This window comes from Trichosurus vulpecula, chromosome 7 (genome assembly GCF_011100635.1).
Source record: "Trichosurus vulpecula isolate mTriVul1 chromosome 7, mTriVul1.pri, whole genome shotgun sequence".
In the NCBI taxonomy this organism is placed as follows: domain Eukaryota; kingdom Metazoa; phylum Chordata; class Mammalia; order Diprotodontia; family Phalangeridae; genus Trichosurus; species Trichosurus vulpecula.
The window spans coordinates 45,734,311-45,753,334 of record NC_050579.1 but is presented as its reverse complement, the minus strand read 5'-3'; the positions used below and the strand labels follow the sequence as shown (position 1 = coordinate 45,753,334).

Genomic DNA, 19,024 nt, shown 5'->3' with positions numbered 1-19,024 from the left:
GAAATGCCTAAGCATTCACTTTCTCTGCAGATGCAAAGGCCAGGCTCCCAGAATAAAATTCATTTGTCTGCAAACCCTTTGGCTGGGTAAAGACCTAGCTGACTCCAAAGAGCAACCTTCTTTCTGCCTAGCAGTTCGTCTTCTCCCATGCAGGAGACGTTATTTTATAGGAATGCATCGGTCCCTTGAATCTGCACTTCACTTTCCACCATATTCTTCCAAAGTACTTTAATCACACCTTGGAAAACAGGACTATCACCCACCCCTACCAAATACCAGCAAAACATGATAGTTCAGGCAAAATCAGCTAGGGGGTAAGGCGTGTACCTCGAAGAGTCTGACATCACGACACAGCTTCTGGGCTCTTAAGTGGCAGCCAGCCCTGTTGGGTTTGAAACAGCTTTGGGAGAATACTCTCTAGCAGTAGCACAAGCTGAAAGGCTTCAGCCCTTACAATGAGAGCTAGAGTAGGAACCAGAAAAACTCAAGGGGAAAGGAGGTGGATGGGGTTGCCTTTTCCTCTATGTTCATCCTATTAGAACTTTGAAAAGGGGCCATGAAAATACTTAGAACCCTGAATCCATGATTGTGTAAGCTACTACCCACGATGGCCAGATGACTGATTTGGCCCTCCCATATCTGCCATAGAAACCAGAGAGAACCACCTGAAGGCTAGGAAAAGCTTTAGCCTATTCAGCTAGGTCCCTATTCCATTCCCTACCCCACCCCTCATCAACAGAAGCTAGGAACCCACCCAGACCTTATTTAGGTATCCCTGTTTTCCATGCCCATCCAATTTTCTAGACCCACTTTCCCTTTGATGATCTCTACAGTCTTACTTTCTCCCCCCTCAATAAAACACACCAGCAGCTTCAGAGGACTTCTGGGGGTTTTTTGTGGGTGTTTTTTTTTTATTTCAAATACTGAAAAAGTTCCCTAGGCTCTTTGGGGCTCCCACACATTTATGCCTCCCCCCAAGCTCACAGCCCCAATTCCCACAGTAGCTCTACTTTAAAGGGCCGGCAATCCTCAAAGACAGGTATATTAGAGTTCAATTTCCCAGCCTGCTTTACAGAGACAAGGGAGCTGAGTTTGCAGCAGTCAGATATGGATGGACAATCCCATTTACCTGACACTAAACCACCCGGCACCAATCCCAGCACACAAGGCATTTTTCTGTGGAACTGGACTGATCCTTCCATCTTCAGTCCATTTTCCCTATAGCAATCCCCACACACCCAGCCATCACCAACCAAGGGCTACAGAAAGAGGGTAGTCAGCAATTTTTTTTTTTTTTGCTCCAAGCCCCAATTCATATTACCCCATTTCTCCCCCCCACCCCCAACCCCACCCTCTCAACCCCACACCAGGATTTCATAGAGATTTTTCCCAGCAGATGTTTGGAAAAATAAAACACAAAAAAAGATTCAAGGTCTTGGTGCTCAACCCGAGGGGCTCCATGCGCTGGGACACCGTCGGGCAGGGGCTTCTGCCTCTCCGGCCCGCACCCAGGCCACCTCCTGACCCCCTAGCCACTAAGGCAAGGAGGGGCAGGAGCCAGCACAGGACCCAGGGGGGCAGCGTCTCAGGATCTGTCGGGAGCCCCGGGAAGCATCATTCAACTTGGCCACTGCGGACGAACACAGAAGAAAAAATAAAAACACTGTCAAGTAACAGGGGAAAAAGTATCCAGGCCCATACCTCTCCCCACCCCATGGTTCTGCTCCATACTCAACAACTGTTAAGCCACTTGGCTTTCTCCCCATTCCCATCCATACAGGGAAATTCTTTTATTGCTCCCAGAGCAGCAAAGGGAAAAGGAAGTGGGGAGGAGAGAAATCCCCAATCTTATTTCTCCCACAGTAGCATTCTCCTTGCCCCTCTGCAGCACCTGGGGATGCTCAAACAAAGAAACAAAAATCACCCTTTAGACAAAGAACAAAAGTTATCTGGGGTTTCAAATCTGAGAGGTAATTTCTTGGTTCAGAGCAGGCTCTATTTCAGAGGTAGGACTAAAACCATTCAAAATGGTCAAGCTGATTGAGGAAGCAGGACTGATGGAGTGGGGACACCTGAGTAGATGATGGAAGCTGACAGTTCCTTTGTTTAGATCTCACACAAAAATGTCTTTTGGGGAGAACACAACCAAAATCCAACTTTTCATCAAGAATATCTGAAGTTATTTTGAAAAATATTTTATCTTGTTAACAAAGTTACAGAACTCCATATTGTGAAAAAGGGCAAGTAGCTCAGAAAATTATTTGGTTCCCTGTTTTCATAGTTCTGGGAAACAGACACGGAGGAGGGCAATGAAGGCCTAATTTTCCTATCTTTTCTATGTATTCCCTATAAGCCAAACTTCATTATGATCATCAGTCCTGAGGCCTCACACCGGGCAATGGAAAGAGTAACGGGGAACGGAAAGAAATGAACAGAGAACTCAAGAAGACTGGATATGAAAAGGACGTACAAAAATTATATATATATTTATATATATAATAATATATGCGACATATTTATGTACAAAGTGGTTGGGACAGGTGAGGCAACTATACAGGGTGCTTAGCCATTCTCCCCTTCCAGATGGGGCTTTAGACCTAGGAAGAGAGCATGAGGAAATGGAGCAAGAAACACAAAAATAATTCTATACATTTACAAGTGAGAGCCAGTGAAATTGTGGGTCAGGAAGACTGTAGCCCTGATCATCCCATACCCTGTGCACTTGAGTGGCAGAAAGAAATCTGACTGACTCAGCAGAAGGGAAGTGCATGTACACACATTACCAAGCTGATCAGCTAGTCATTCACATAAGTTGCATGGACGGATTCTTGGGATTCACATAATAAAAAGGCAAGTAGGGAACAACATTCACCTGGACCCTCTCCAGCAAGTAGTGGCAACAAGGCATAACCCGCTCAGATAATTCTATTCAGGCCAAGGTGTGCCTCGTCACTCCCTTGACCTGCTTATAGATGAGCTCCGCAGTGTGCTAGGCCTCTTTGCTTCTTAGTAACTGGGAGTCCTGACACCCAAGGAAATCGGTTTCTAGCACTTCCCTCAACTTCCCACTTTTCCCAGCCTCCTCTAAGGTTAAGATTGGCTGCTCCACATCTGTGGCCCTGCTGCCACTCCTTTCCTTTGGAGAGCAGGTCCTTCCATTTCTTTCCTATTCCAGCTCCCTAACAATACATGCAAAGCAAGGAACTTCATGTGTTTATGATGAGCAGGCTCCCACTTGCCCAAGAACCATACCCTCAGCTACTTGTTAGGCCCGAAGCTAATGTAGGCTAGGAAAGAGGATGAGTCAGAGACAAGCATCCATAAGTGGCTTCTCAATCACCTTCCCCCTGGTCCTGATGCCTGGGGGCCTCATCCCCCTAGTACAACCTCCAAACTTCACTCTCTAATCTCTATAGGCAATCCTTAATGGAATCAACCTATAACTCTACCCCAGCTGAAACCCACATCAAGCAACTGCTGAATTGAAGAGTCTACCACTGTAAAGTCACATGATTAACAGCAAAAAGCTTTTCAAGCAGAAACTCAGAGAGCTAGAAGCAACTGGTTAGTCCAACTCCTGCCATTACAAGGAAAAGTTGATGAATCTAAAGAGGTTAAATAACTTGTTCAAGGTCACACTACTACTTGTTGACCAGAATGGTTAAAGAACTCAAGCAATGGGTCAAGATTGAAAGCGGGCACTCCAAGCCACACCAGCACACTGCCACATGAAGACAGGAGCAAAGGCCAGCCTTAACTGATGATATCTGATGGAGGAGTGGATAGGCAGGCAGGCTCTGAAAGTTTGCACAAGCAAAAGAATTTCCTCCCTCTCTCAAGAATTGTCCTAACCTGCCTCAGCAAAAGAATGGTTACCAGGACAAAGAGTACATTCCATCCACCTGATTTCCATCCCTTTACTACCATAGATCACGTCCACCAGGGATGTCATACCTATCACATAGGGGTCTCTGACTCATTCGTTCTCATCTCTTCAGGGTTCAGTCTAAACATATCCAAGATGACCCCTTCTGAAATAAGAGGGGACTGCTTTCCCCACCCAACTTACAAGACCTAGTAAGTTACACCATCATCTAATGCCAATACCTCTTAGTAAGGAGGATTTCCAAGGCTGAAGGTGATACCCTGAAAATCTTCCCTGTTAACAAAAGGTCATGAACTGAGATGAAAGCCTCTCTTCAACCCACCTGCCCCCTTCCTCAGCATCCTCCAGCTACCAACACCAGGTCCAAAGTCATCTCTCCATTTGCTTGCTCCCTTTTGGTTAGATTATTGTGAAGATCTGAATGACTAATTGCTCAGCCCAGCCCAGCCTATAATACAGAGAAGTCCGATGGTGGAGGAGGGGGAGGGGAGGGGCACAGGTTACCCCGCAAGCTTGCTGGTGACGAGGGAGGACTTTCTCTGGGGCAGGTCCTGCGGCGTGGGGATGTGATCGCCTGTCACCGAGTTCTTGTCTGGTCCTGCACTTGGCAGCTGTTTGTTCTTCATCTTGGCTTTGGCCATGTTGTAGTCTCCTGAGTCAAAGTACTTTTGCTAGAAGACAAGAGGGGAAAATTTAGGCAAAAGTGGGGCCTAGGACTCAAAATGATGGAAATAGGCATTTTGACCTTCCTTCCAAACTCTTGTTCAAAACACATTTACCAAGAAATTATCATCCTAAGTTCTGATCACCTTCTGTCCTCTCACCACTTGCGTACATATTTTGTTCATTTTGTTTCTGATTCTTTATCTAAATTTTTTCCTGTAATCACATCTAATTTCTCCACTTTACAGTTGATTCCCAGAGGTCAGGAATCATACTTCCTTCTTCCTCTTTATTCAATACTATAGCATTCAAAAGAGAGCACAATCAATAGTGATGAATGAACGAGGGAGTGAGGGAAGGAGCCTGACTGGCCTTTTGGTCAGTCTTTGGTAGTCTCATCAGTCAGCTGGAGATAAACTCAGGGTTTGCAAAACGGGTTCAGAGCTGAAAGGAACCCCCCAGGCCAGGAAGTGAGAAGCGAGCTAGTCTTTGAGGAAAATCTGATCTCTCTTCTCTTTCCTCCACACTTTCCACTGCTGAAAAATGCCTTGTTTGCATTGTACTCAGCAAGGTGAGTCAAAAGTCAGCCTCCTGTCACCAGCTGTGACTCATACCCACGAACTCAGCTTCCCATTCTACTTACAAGAGGAAGCATCTTCCAGGTAGCTCAGAAGCCAAAGAATCCCACATAGTGGTTATAAAGAACCTCTCCTTCCTTAGGGGGAAATCCTTGTGGATAAGATAAACTAGCCTCTGGAAGGCGTATTAACAAAGGGTGGAGCTACCTCCAAAGGGCTGAAGGAGTCTTATTATTCAATGCATGAAGGGGGATTTCTATGGTACGGATGGTTTGACATTTCCTTCAATGAGGCACCCCAAGATCTAACAAAATACCACTAAGATACACACAGCCTAGCCATTATTCTTCAACTGTCAAGTGAGCAAATACCCAGAACAATACTATGGAAACAGAAACCATTTTTAGGGAAGTCAGACTCCTATTTTCTCCCACCTTCTTCCACCCACCTAAATGAAGCCTCCTTGGACCTCTCCTTTTTACTTTTTTTTTTCTGGGAGGGTTAATGTAAATTGCTATCATAACAAAGCTAACAATATCCTATCATGCTTCTTTTAAACTTCTGACACACATAGGGGTGCCAACCTTGATTATTCCAGGTGGAAGATAAAACAAGTTTATAGTGAGTGCTACTGGTTCCAGAAAAAGGGACAGTAGGACATCTATAGGCCTCTTCCTCCTCATCTTTCCTTTACCCTCTTCCCCATAAATGGCCCTCACAGCCTGCAGGGCCCAAATGACAAACATAACAGAAAGAGAGAATAGGCAGTGCCTCATACCCCCTTCTGGAGTCTCTTCATGAGGAAGTCCGAGCCCCCGGGCTTTTGTCCCAGGCTTGGGTATTTGGCCTTTAGCTTTGCCTCCTCAGCTCTCTCGGGGAGAATACCTTCCTTCTCTTGTGTGTCCTGGGGAAATAAACAGGAATCATTTTGTCAAACTAACAACCAAGTAACATCTAACATTAGTACCCACTCCCTACTTCTGTTTAAAGAGCTCTACAATACTTCTCATAGACTGTTGCTCAAATCCACAAGGGCCAAGACAATTCCCACCCTACCAAGGGTAAGAAGAGCAGCATTTCACACCATACCCACAGCCCAACTCCACTGGTTTTATAAGGCCTAGGCAGGGGTCAATGACCAAATATGGCATTTTTAACCATAGAGCAATCCTCATGCTAAATAAAAGGGGTCACATGGCTTATTCCCAGCACAGAAGCTCAAAAGCCAAGGACAAACTTTGGGGGCTTAAGCTAGCAAAAGAAGGGATAAGAAAGATAAATGGAGTGGCAGATTCTACAGAGTTCTCTCATTGTCAGAAGTTTCAACAGTACTGGGACAATAAAAGTCTTACCACATAACTCAATTCATTTCTTTTTTTTTTTTTTTTGTATTTTTTTGGAGGGGGGAAGGCAGAGCAATTGGGGTTAAGTGACTTGCCCAAGGTCACACAGCTAGTAAGTGTGTCAAGTGTCTGAGGCCATATTTGAACTCAGGTCCTCCTGACTCCAGGGCTGGTACTCTACTCACTTCGCCATATAGCTGCCCCACTCAATTCATTTCTAATCTCTCCTTGACCAGGGGCAAGGCACTTAACCTCTCTACAGCCTTATCTATGAATCTATGAAGAAAACTGAACCCATCAGCTTTAGCCACTCCTCATTTTAATTTACATCCAGTTAGACAGTAAGCTCCCTGACAGCAGGGACTATTTTTTTTTTTGCTTTCTTTGTATCCCCAGCTTTTAGCAGAAGGTCTGGCACAACTGTAAGCATTTAATAAATGCTTGTTGGTTGACTGACTTTCCTGCTTCTGTCCAGGACACCACCATACTAGTGCTTCACCTTAATAGCCATGTAACCTTGAGCAAGTCACATAACCTCTGGGTGTCTTGTTTCCTAAACTGTAAAATGAAAAGATTAGGTCATATGACCTTTAAGGGCTCTTACAGTTCCAAAACCAGAATCCTTTCAGTCACCAAGTCAAAATCTTGGTGTCATCCTTGCATTCTCCCTCTCTACATCCCATCAGCTGCCAAGTCTGATCCATTTTACTTCCATAGCATCTCTCGTATCTGTCCCTCTTTCTCTACTCACACAACTACCATCACAGACATGCAGAAAAGTAGGCTGGATGCACTGTTCCTCTGGGAAAGATCCAATGGGAATGCTACCAAGCTTTTGTCTATATTTCCTCATCAACACCATCCTCACTCATGCCCTCAACATTTCTCACCTGCACTACTGCTACAGCATCCTAACTGGTTGCCCTGCATCTGTTTCTCTCTTATTTCCAATCAATCCTCCACATAACTGCCAAATTTACACTCCCAAAGCACAGGTCTGAACATGTCACTCCTCACTCTTGAAGCTTCAGTGACTCCCTAATGTCTGTAGGATAAAATGCAAACTCTTGTTTGCCATTCACAGTCAATCCAGTACTAACCTATCTTTTCAGGCCAATCACACATGATTCCCCCAAGGAGCTCTATCTTTCAGCCAAATGGGCCCACCGATTTGCCATGCCTCCTACATGACATTCTAACTCCTGTTTCCCTGCCTGGGATGCTCTGTCTCCTCACCTCTATCTCTTAGAACCCCTAGCTTCCTTTTTAGGTTCCATTAAGGGCCTTCCCCAATGCCCCGGGGTGACTGTTCTGAACTGCCTTGGATTCTACCACGTATATGCTTTGTATTTACTTCTCTGGGTCATTGCTGCTCCCCCTCTTAGAATGGGAGCTCCTTGTGGGCAGAACGATTTCATTTTTGCCTTTGTATGACAGGGCCTCCCATGGTATTGGGTACATAGTATCCACTTCATTAATTAATGCTAATTGAACTATGTTCAGTCAGTTAAATAAGAGTCCAACAACCAATGTACCAGGTGCTGGGGATACAGAGATAAAAATGAGCAACATTCTAATCTTAAAGAGTTTATATCTTATTGGGGGAGGAAAAAGAGAGCAGAACCAGCAAGAGGCACCTGAGTTCAGCCTTGGAAGCAGCAGAAATCAAGGAGGTTGAGGCAAGAATTAGGGTGGCTTATACAATTGCATAGAGGGAGATGTAATGAGTTGAGGGGTTATAGCTTTACTCTAATTTAACTGGGGGAAGGGGAAGAATATAATATGACAGCTGGAACCAGACTATGGAGAGCTTTAAATGCCAGCAGAATTTGTATTATATCCTAAATAGGAGTCATTGTAGGTTCTTGACAAGGGCCCAGTCAGATTTGTGCTTTAAAAGGATTATACTGGCAACTGAATGGAAGATAAATGAGAGAGGAAGCAAGGAGATCAATTAAGTGGCTACTGTATTAATTCAGGTGAGAGGTGATGAAGTCATAAACTCGGTGGTGGTCCAGGTGAGCTGAGAGAAATAGGTCAGACTTGAGAAATTCTGCTGAAGTAAAATTATCAAGGCTTGGCAGCTGTGCCTGGCACTTAGTAGGTGCGGATTGCCTGGATAATGGTAGCTGGCAAGTGGCATGTTCTGCCTTAAGATCTTCAACTGCATAATGGGTACAAAGGTCTCATTAGAATTTACTCACAATGTTTCACTAAACTAGGACGCTCCTAACAAAGGCTGAAAATTTGGAGACTTATGTGAAAGACGGAATTGGGGCTAGCTGTGTGGTACTGAGGTGCTATATTCTGCCCTACAAATTTAGGGGGTCCTGGTCTGGGTTAGTGACAGGGAGTGGGGGAAGAAAAGAAAGGTCCTCTGAAGCGTTTTCCTTCTTTCAAGACCCTTCTCAGCTCCACTCCCTCAATGAAGCCAGAAGCCCTCTCTGCCAGGTGATAACTTCCGTCTCTCACACCGCTGCCTTGGCAATTCTTGCTCTCCCTCCCGTCAGAGGGCACGTCTAAGGGAACGTCTCCATGCGTCGTCCCCCGTTAGGCCTCTGTCATCTCGGTCTCCGTGGTCTCAGGGCCCGGCCCATGTCGGGGGATCAATAGCTGCTGAATGATCAGTCTGGGAGACGCTTCTCCGCCACGTTTGCGATGCCCTATTTGGTGGAGGGCTTCCATCCAGCTCGCACCCCGCCGCGCTGCTTGGGGTGGGACGCTCCTGCCTGCCTCGCATCTCCCCCCGAGCCCTCTCCCCCAGGTCTCGGCCCCCTTCCATCCTGCGCCGTCTTGCTGGAGGAGGAGAACAGATTGTCTCAGTCCTCCACAAACACGAATCTCTCACTTGTGAAAGCCTCCACCTTAAATAGACATGAAGATGATCGCCGCCCCCACCAGCCCCGCCGACTGTTTACCGAGCGTTCGCAGGGTAGTGGGCGGAGGACTAGGAGAAGGCGCCAAAGAGCGTGGGACTCCGAGACCCGACACGCCGGCCCCGCGTCCCGGCACCACGCCGCCCCCGTAACACAGCAGACCTCGAGCCCACTTCATTCACTCAGCCTCTCCCAGCACCCGCCCGGGGCCCAAGTCTGGCCAATCACAGCACGGGTTGTCCCAATTGAGCGACAGACCGACCGACCAATCAGGTCGCAGCACGGTCCTGACCGACAGGCAGCCTAGCTAACCCGAGCTCAAACGATCGGGGGTGGTGGGTCTCACCCCTACACGACGAGGAAAGTGGCCAACCCGAGCGAAGCTCTGGACCCTACCCGCCAATAGACGCCGGGGGAAGGCCGTCTCTCGCCCCAACACAGTCGCCCCGTCTCGCCCCCCACCCCCCTCCATTTCACCTGCTTCTCCTCTCCGGTCTCCTCCGACGGGTTTTCAGCCTCCTGTTTCTGGGACATGGCAGGGCCGGGGCGACGGGAGTATGGGGCGCGCGGGGCGGCGAGAGGAATAGGGAAGGGGGAGGGGAAGCGGGGAGAAGCTGCGTCTGCCTGCCCGGCTCCTGTCACTGGGGTAGCTCAGTAAAAATGGCGGCCCACTCCCGTGACGTTTGACGGCCTCCGCTCATCGGAACGAATGAGGTTCGGGCACCGGAGATGACGTCACGATCCACCAATAGCCGCTGAGCGAAGGTGGGCTCTCCGTTGATGATGGGTAGTTCGGAAAGCCAACAGAGTAAGAGAATTAGGGACGGTGACCAATAGGAAGCCTGTGGAGGCGGTATTGAAGGCGGGGCTGCTGCTGCTGGGGTCTTAGTTCCCTTGGTCTGCTAGGTAGTGAGGGCAGGCCGGGAAAAATCCTCGGCGTTATCTAGAGTGAGGAGCTTGGCCCTGCTCTAAAGAGCACTTTCATTTCCATGTGTCGAGGAAGTGAGAACGCTCGGGAAAGACAGAAAAGGATCGGGAGGTCAGATTGGACTGCTAGCCAAGGCAGGCTCAATGTGGCACCCGACAACGTGGCGTGGAGGCCAGCGGAGATGAAGTTGACGATGATGAGGGGCTTGCTTTGTGTATTTTCACGTGGGGCGCCCCAGCGTCAGTCCAGGCCCTTCTTTGCTATTCCTCGTGGTATCCAAGGACCACGGAATAGGATGCTCAGAGACTATTCTAGGCTGGATGAAGGAGTAATCGAATTCCAAGGATTCGCGGAATCCGTTTTAATTATGTCTGACCTGGGCAGAGGCTTGTGTCTAGGCAGTGTCATCATCAGTGATAACTCACATTTGCATTGTGTTTTGCAAAGCATTCTTTACACCAATTCAGTAAGGTGGTGGCACAAGGATTGCTATCCTCATCTTACAACACATCAGGGTTGTTACTGACGATAGCACACAGGGCCCTTTGAAGATTCGCCAAGTGCTTTACGTGTCCTGTCTCATTTGGTCCTCGAACAGCAGTCCTATAAAGGAGGTGTGATTTATAACCCCCATTTTACAGATGAGGAGAAAGGTTCAGTGGTTAAGTGACTCCCCCAAGGTCATCTCATGAGGAAGGAGGATGATGATGATGATTGATACCAGAGGAAGTAAACCTGAAGTGGCAGCATTTTGTTGGAGTCAGATTTCACAGATTATCCAACCCCAAAGTTCAAGTGCCTGAGATAGGAGTCAAATTCAAGTCTTCCTGAGGCCACGACCAACATTTATCTGCTAAACCACCTAGTGAATGCTGGGAAAGATTGAAAGGCTTGCCTGTGGTCACACAGCCAGTAAATGGTATTTGACACAAGGTCCTGTAGCAAAACCCATTCTTCTTTCTAGTACATCATTCTGCCTCTCAATTTTGCTGTGGCTGGGGTCATATGGGAAGGCTAGATAGAGGAGGCTGGGTATGCATGAGGTATTTCCATCCATATGAGGAACAGATGGGAAAATCTTGAAGAAGAGAAATGTAAAAACTTAGGAGGCTGGAACATAGAGGGAAGAGGACATAAGGAGTAACTTCCTCTTAAAGAAGAAAATGGTGGCTCAAATAATACAATGACTTTTTTTTTCCATAGCTCTTATCCTGATTGACATTTTTTGTTGTATTTTATATCAGCTTCCAGAATGTCTGGATATAATCATGGAATAGTGGAAAATATGCTGAATTTTGAGCCAGAGAATTGGAGTGCATATCTCAGCTGTCATCTACTACCCAGGTGACCTTAGGCAAATCATTTAAATTCTATGGGTCTTAGTTTCCAAGTCTGTAAAATGAAGGAGTTGACTAAATGATCTGTTGATCTTTAGTTGCACTTGATTCTTTGTGACTCCATTTTCTTGGCAAAGATACTGGAGAGTTTTGCCATTTCCTCCTCCAGCTCAATTTACAGATGAAGAACTAAGGCAGAGAAGAAGGTTAAATGACTTGTGCAGAATCACATAGCTAGTAAGTGTCCAGGGCCAGATTTGAACTCAGCAAAATGAGTCTTCCTTGCTCTAGGCCCAGCACTTTATCTAGGTAGCCACCTAGCTGCCCCTAAATGATCTCTTCATCCATCCAAGTTCTAAATTTATGGTCTATGACTTCCCATCCTCCTGATTCTTCCACCTTTCTAAGCCATACCCTTTTCTCTATTCATATAACCACCACCTCTCCCTATGCCTCACCCCCTCTGAACCGTTTCTCCTCATCAAAGTTTCTAATTCCTCCACCCCTCAGTACTTTCTTAGGCCACTCTCCAGCTCTGACTTCACTTTCATTCTTTTCCACTCTTGATCCTATAGCTGGCCAATTTGACTCTTACGTTGTCTTTTACTCTTGAATTCCTTGCCCTTGTGTCCTCTTATTGCTCATCTGTTGCCAAACCTCAGTTGATTACTCTCACTGTCCACAATCCCAGCTTCTCACACAGCTAGGCTGCAAAGGTGATTTTTCTAAATCATTAGTTTGACCTTGTCGCTGTTTAATGAGCTCCAGTGGCTTCCTATTCATTCCATGATTGAATATAAATTGTTTGGCATTTAAAATTCTTCATAATCTGTTCTTTTCCTATTTTCCCACTCATATTACACTTTAAAACAACCAAGTTACAGATGAGTTGCTAGTCTGCATTGATGGAGGGAGTATGGGAAAACTCTTCTATTGGAGGTTATTCACACTGATAGGTCCAGAACAAAAGCAATAGATGAAGACAATGAGGATGAGGACGATGACAGAGGAAGTGATCCTGAGATGGGAGAATTTTCCTGAGGGAAGAGTCAAGAGATTATCCAACTCAAAAGTTCAAATTAAAATACTTGCAAAATGGAACTTTGACTTCAGTATTTACCCCCACAAATCTAGTTCTGAGTTGATTGTGGTAGAAAGCATCTTCTTGTCAGTTGGCTTACACAAAGAACCAGATGAATGAATTCACATAAAAATGTTCTCGCTCCTTTCATGGAGAAAAAAACAATCTCTGTAATGCACTTTTAATAACTTCTTTTGGCTTTGTTGGTTTTAATATAATGGGGGGGTGAGGGGAGAAGTTTGGTCCCTTAAATTGTTCTGGCAGGAAGCTTCAGAGGCTTGGCCAAGGATTGGAGAAAGACCATCCCAGAATGATGAGCCTCCACTTTGGAGCCTGTGGAAGCACAAGAGCCCTCAGAGCTCCAGACAGAAAGTATGGCTTTGGCAGAGCAAAATCTGAATCTGTCATATTGAGAGTTAAAAGGATTGTTAGGTAAACTATTTACACCCAGCTTTTTTTTTTTTTAGTCAAACTGTAAAAACTGAAGTCTAGTGACAAGGGTCCTTACGTAACTCACATCTGGGTGTGACGCTGTATTGAGTTTTGCTCTAATTTGTATAACGTAGTGTAGAAATCAGATACTACTCAAAATGTCATTATGTAATAAAAATGCTATTTTTATAGAAAAGGCAGAAGTGAGTGGATTGTATGCTTTTCTCAGTCATTCACAACTAAGGAATCAATCACCAAGTGTTTTTCAAAGCTTTTTATGTGGCAGGCATTAGGGATATAGAGACAAAACGTGAAACAGTGGCTGCTCTCAGAAGCTTCCATTCTATCAAGGCAAATAATGTGTATCCATATAAAAACACAGAAAACAATACAAAGTATTTTAGGGAGGGGGAGCACTAGCCACCAGGGGGAATCAGGAAAGGCTTTACTTAGCTGTGGTGCTTGGGCTGAGCTTTGAAGGATGCTAAAGATGCTCAAAGGTGGAGATGAGGAGACAGCTCAGTCTAGGATGGGGGATGGTCTGTGTAAAAGCAGAGTAAAGATGAAAGATGGAATGTCATGCTTGAGAACCAGCAAGAAAACCAGTTTGATCAAACTGTAGGTCGAACCCAATGAGAGAATAATGTAGAGCAGAGGGGTCAAATTGAGGCCCTCCAAACTCCTGAGTGAGGCCTGGGCCAGATTAAAATGCAGTGGGGAAAAGGTTAACCAAGTAGGATACAATGAAACACACATAATGTTAATTTGTGCTTTTCTAAGTCAAAATGCAGCCTGCTGGGATCTGTTTCTATTTGACTTTGACCCCATTGATGTAGAGTAAACTTGCAAAGATAAGTTGGAGCTAGGTTGCAGAGGGCTTTAAATGCCAAACAGGAGTTTGGACTTGATCCTAAAGGCAACAAGGAACCACTGGATTAATTAAGCAGGAAACTGACAGCTACGTAGAGGATTGATTGGGGAGGGGAAAGGCCGATGAGGAAGCTATTAGGATAGTTCACATGACAGTTGATGAGGCCTGACTTAGGATGGCGATTGTGTGAGTGGAAGGAAGGAAGCAAACGCATGAGATGTTGTAGAGGTAGAATCAACTAGACTTGGCAGCTGAATGGATATGTGGGTGAGGAAGTGTAAGGAAGTCAAGAATGCCAAGACTGCAAACCTCTGGGACTGGGAGGATGGTGGTACCCTCAAGAGAAATAAAGAGGAAGAGTGGGGTTTAGGGAAAAGATGATGGGTTCTGTTTTGGACATGTTGAGTTTGCGGTGCCTGTGGGATATCCACTTTGAAATGTCCAGGAATGTCACGCAGGACTGGTTTATATAGATAAAGTCTTCTCTGTCCTTAAAAACTTTTTCTTAGATCCTAACTTTTCACCAGCTATCATCCTATATTTCATTTTTAAGCTAAACTTCTTGAAAAAGCCAACTAGGCCCCTCAACTTCTTCCTTTCTCTCTTCCAATTTGGCTTAACCTCATCATTCAACTAAAACTACTCTGTCCAAAGTTACTATTGATCTCTTTCTTCAACTCTTCTCCCATTCTAGGGAAAATAGATATTTCCAAAATAAATTTTGAAGTTTAGATCTAAAAAAACCCAAGAAATGCTATTTTCCTATTTCAAAGAGGATTTTTGATGTAGAGCTAATTAGTACTTCCAAGAATAACAACAAGGTGATGTGTGACTTTGAGGTCCATAGAAATTAACCTCCAAATAACATATCAGTCTAATTTCTATGTCTCACAGTCTGTATGTCTCTGCGGTTTATGAGTTCTCTGTCTTGCTCTGTGTTTCTGATTCCGTCTCTCTTCTGTTGGTTACTGAATTCATCACTGTGATGAGCTCTCTGATCTGTACATTGGGCTAAATTCAGTCTTTGAAAAAGTTCTTCTCATGAATCTGCTTCCCTCAATTCATCTTTTCTTCAGGCAGTTCCTATTTCCCTGAATTCAAAGGAACAGAAGAAGCCTTGGGAGTTGAAGATAATAATGTAGCTTTTTCTGATGGAATTTCTGTCATGAAAAAGAAATGTTTGCTGCCCGAGGAAAAAGAGCTCAAGGAGTACCTCAGGTCTGGGAAAACCCACCAATGATCTCTTCAAAAAAAATTTTCTTTTAATTTACTAAATATTTCCCAATTATATATAAACAGTTTTAACAATCATTTTTAAAATTTTAAGTTCTGATTTCTCTCTCTCTCTCTCTCTCTCTCTCTCTCTCTCTCTCTCTCGTCTCTCTCCCCTTCATGAGAAGGTAATTTGATTTCGATTATACATGTGAGGTCATGCAAAACATATTTCCATATTAGCCATGTTGTAAAAGAAAACACAAACAAAATAAAACAATAAAAATAAAGTTGAAGAATATGCTTCAAGTTGCATTTAGAGTTCATCAATTCTCTTCTGGGAGAAGGATAGTATTTTTCATCACAGGTCCTTTGGAATTGTCTTGGATCATTATCAGAGTAGCTATGTCTTTCACAATTGATCATCTTTATAATATTCATCTTACTGTGTACAATGTTCTCCTGGTTCTACTTACTTCACTTTGTGTCAGTTATATCTTACCAGGTTTTTGTGAAACCATTGTGCTCATTTCTTTTTTTTTTTTTTTGAGGGGAGAAGTCAGGGGTTAAGTGACTTGTCCAAGGTCACACAGCTGGCAAGTGTGTCAAGTGTCTGAGGCCATATTTGAACTCAGATCCTCCTGACTCCAGGGCCAGTGTTCTACTCACTGTGTCACCTAGCTGCCCCCTATTTTGCTCATTTCTTATAGCACAATTGTATTCTATCACAATCATATGCTATAACTTATTCAGACATTCCCCAGTTGATGGGAATTCTCTTGATTTCCAATTCTTTGCCACCACAAAAAGAGCTGCTACAAATATTTTTGTACAAATAGGTCCTCCCCCACCCTTTTAAGAATCTCTTTGGGTTACAGACCTAGTAGTGGTATTGCTGGATGAAAGGTTATGCACAGTTTAGCCCTGTGGACATAGTTCCAAATTGCTCTCCAGAATGATTGGATCAGTTCACAACTCCACTAACAGTACATTAGTATCCCAATTTTCCCATGTCCCCTCAAACATTTGTCATTTTCCTTTTCTATCGTGTTAGCCAATCTGATAAGTGTGAGGTGGTATCCTCAAATTATTTTAATTTGTATATCTCTAATTAACAGTGATTTAGAGCACTTTTTCATGTGACTATTGGTAGCTTTGATTTCTTCTTCTGAAAACTGCCTGTTCGTATACTTTGACCTTTTATCAACGGAAGAATGGCCCTTATTTTTATAAAATTGGCTCACTTCCTTTTATAGTTGAGAAACGACACCTTTGTCAGGGAAACTTGCTATAAAATTTCCCAGTTTTCTTTTTTCTTTCTAATTTTGGCTGCATTAGTTTTATTTGCACAAAACCTTTTTCATTTCATGTAATCAAAATTATCTATTTTAATAATCCCATCTATCTCTTGTTTGGTCGTACATTTTCCCCTTAGCCATAGATCTGACAAGTACATTTTCCTATGCTCCCCTAATTTACTTATGAAATCATCCTTTATGTCTAAATCACTTATCCATTTTGACCTTTCTTAGTACATGGTGTGAGGTATTGGTCTATACCTAGTTTCTGCCAAACTGCTTTCCAATTTTCCTAGCAATTTTTGTCAACTGTTGAGTTCTTACCCCAAAAGCTTGGAACTTTGGGTTTATCAAACATTAGATTACTATGCTCATTTACTAGTATATATTGTGTACCCAATTTATTCCACTGATTTTTTGTAGCCAGTACCAGATTGTTTTGATGACTACAACTTTGTAAGATAGTTTGAAATCTGGAACTGCTAGGCTACCTTCCTTAACATTTTAAAAAATTGATTCCCTTGATATTCTTGACCTTTTGTTTTTCTGGATGAATTTTGTAACTATTTTTCCTAGGTCTTTAAAATAATTCTTTGGTAGTTTGATTGGTATGGTACTTAATAAATAAATTAACTTAGGTAGAATTGTCATTTTTATTATATTGGCTCGGCCTACCCATGAACAATGAATATTTCTCCAGTTGTTTAGATCTGCCTTTGTTTGTGTAAAAATTGTTTTGTAATTGTGTTCATATATTCCCTGTCTTGGTAGTAGACTCCCATATATATTGTACGCAGTTATTTTAAATGAAATTTCTTTTCTTGCTAGATTTTGTTGATAGTATTATAGAAACACTGTTGACTTACGTGGGTTTATTTTGTATCCTGCAACTTTGCTGAAGTTGTTAATTGTTTCATCTAGTTTGTTAGTTGATTCTCTAGGGTTCTGTAAGTATACTATCATACTATCTGCAAAGAGGGATAGCTTTGTTTCCTTGTCGCCTATTTTTATTCATTCAGTTTTTTCTTTTGTTATTATAGCAAGCATTTCCATTAGAATATTTAATAACACTGTTGATAATGGACATCCTTGCTTCATTGCTGATCTTCCTGGGAAGGCTTCAGGTTTATTCCCATGCTTTGGGATTTAGATTGATACTACTTATTTTAAGAAAGGCTCCCTTGATTTCTATGCTTTCTAGTGTTTTTAATAGGAATGAGTGTTATATTTTGTCAAAGGCTTTTTCTGTACTTACTGATATAATCATATAGTTTTTGTTGTTTTTGTTATTGATATGGTCAGTTATGTTGATAGTTTTCCTAATACTGAACCAGCCCTGCAATCCTGATATAAATCCCACCTGGTCATAGTATGTGGTCTTTGTGATATGTTGCTGTAATGTCTTTGCCAGCATTTTATTCAAAATTTTTGAATTAATGTTTTCATTCACAAAATGACTAATGTGGAAATGTTTTATATTATTGCACAAGTGTAATTTATATCAGATTGCTTAGTGTCTCGGGGAGAGGAAAGGCAGGGAGGGAGAGAGAGAATTTGGAACTTAAAACTTTAAAAAAGAATGTTAAAATTGTTTTTACATGTAATTTGGGAAAAAATAAAACATTATTTTAAAATATTTGCCATTGCTATTCATTAAGGAAATTAGTCTATAGTTTTCTTTCTCTGTTTTTGTTCTCCCTGGTTTAGCTTTCAAAAATATATTTGTGTCATAAAAGGAATCTGGTATGACTCCTTTACTTATTTTTTCAAATAATTTAGATAGTGTTGGAATTAAACATTTCTTAAATGTTTGGTAGAATTCATTTGTGAATCCTTCTTATCCTGGGAATTTTTTCTTAGGATGCTCATTGATGGCTTGTTCAATTTCTTTTTGTAAGATAGAGTTGTTTATTCTATTTCCTCTTCTGTTAATCTGGGCAGTTTATATTTTTGTAAATATTCATCCACTTAGATTGTCAGTTTTATTGACATATAATTGGGCAAAATAATTCCTAGTAAGCTTTAATTTCATCTTCGTTGGTGGAGAATTCACCCTTTTCATTTTTGATACTAGGAATTTAGTTTTTTCCTTTCTTTTTAAAAACCAAGTTAATCAATGGTTTATCTATTTTATTTTTCATAAAACCAGCTTCTAATTTTACTTATCAGTTCAATAGTTTTCTTTCAGGTTTTTTTTTCTTTGTTTGTTTTGGGGGTTTTTTGGAGGGGGGAGGGCATGGTAATTGGGATTAAGTGACTTGCCCAAGGTCACACAGCTAGTAAGTGTGTCAAGTGTCTGAAGCCATATTTGAACCCAGGTCCTCCTGACTCCAGGGCTGGTGCTCAACTCACTGCGCCACCTAGCTGCCCCATTTCAGTTTTATTAATCTCCCCTTTGATTTTTAGGATTTCCAATTTGGTGTTTAATTGGGGATATTTACTTTACTATTTTTCTAGTTTTTTTTTAGTTGCATGCTTAATTCATTGTTTTGTTCCTTTTCTCTTTCATTGATGTACAC

At 43.0% G+C, this 19,024-nt stretch overlaps 1 protein-coding gene across 1 annotated transcript; it reads right to left on the bottom strand.

The window, feature by feature from the left end:
- Positions 1–871: 871 nt before the first annotated feature.
- On the bottom strand, positions 872–10,024 carry ENSA (endosulfine alpha). The gene is made up of 4 exons (XM_036766724.1): positions 9,824–10,024; positions 5,906–6,031; positions 4,391–4,557; positions 872–1,630 (listed from the first exon to the last, which is right to left on the bottom strand). Exons 1-4 carry the CDS (start codon positions 9,878–9,880, stop codon positions 1,615–1,617), a joined length of 366 nt encoding a protein of 121 aa, XP_036622619.1. The 5' UTR covers positions 9,881–10,024; the 3' UTR covers positions 872–1,614.
- Between the last annotated feature and the right edge of the window lie 9,000 nt (positions 10,025–19,024).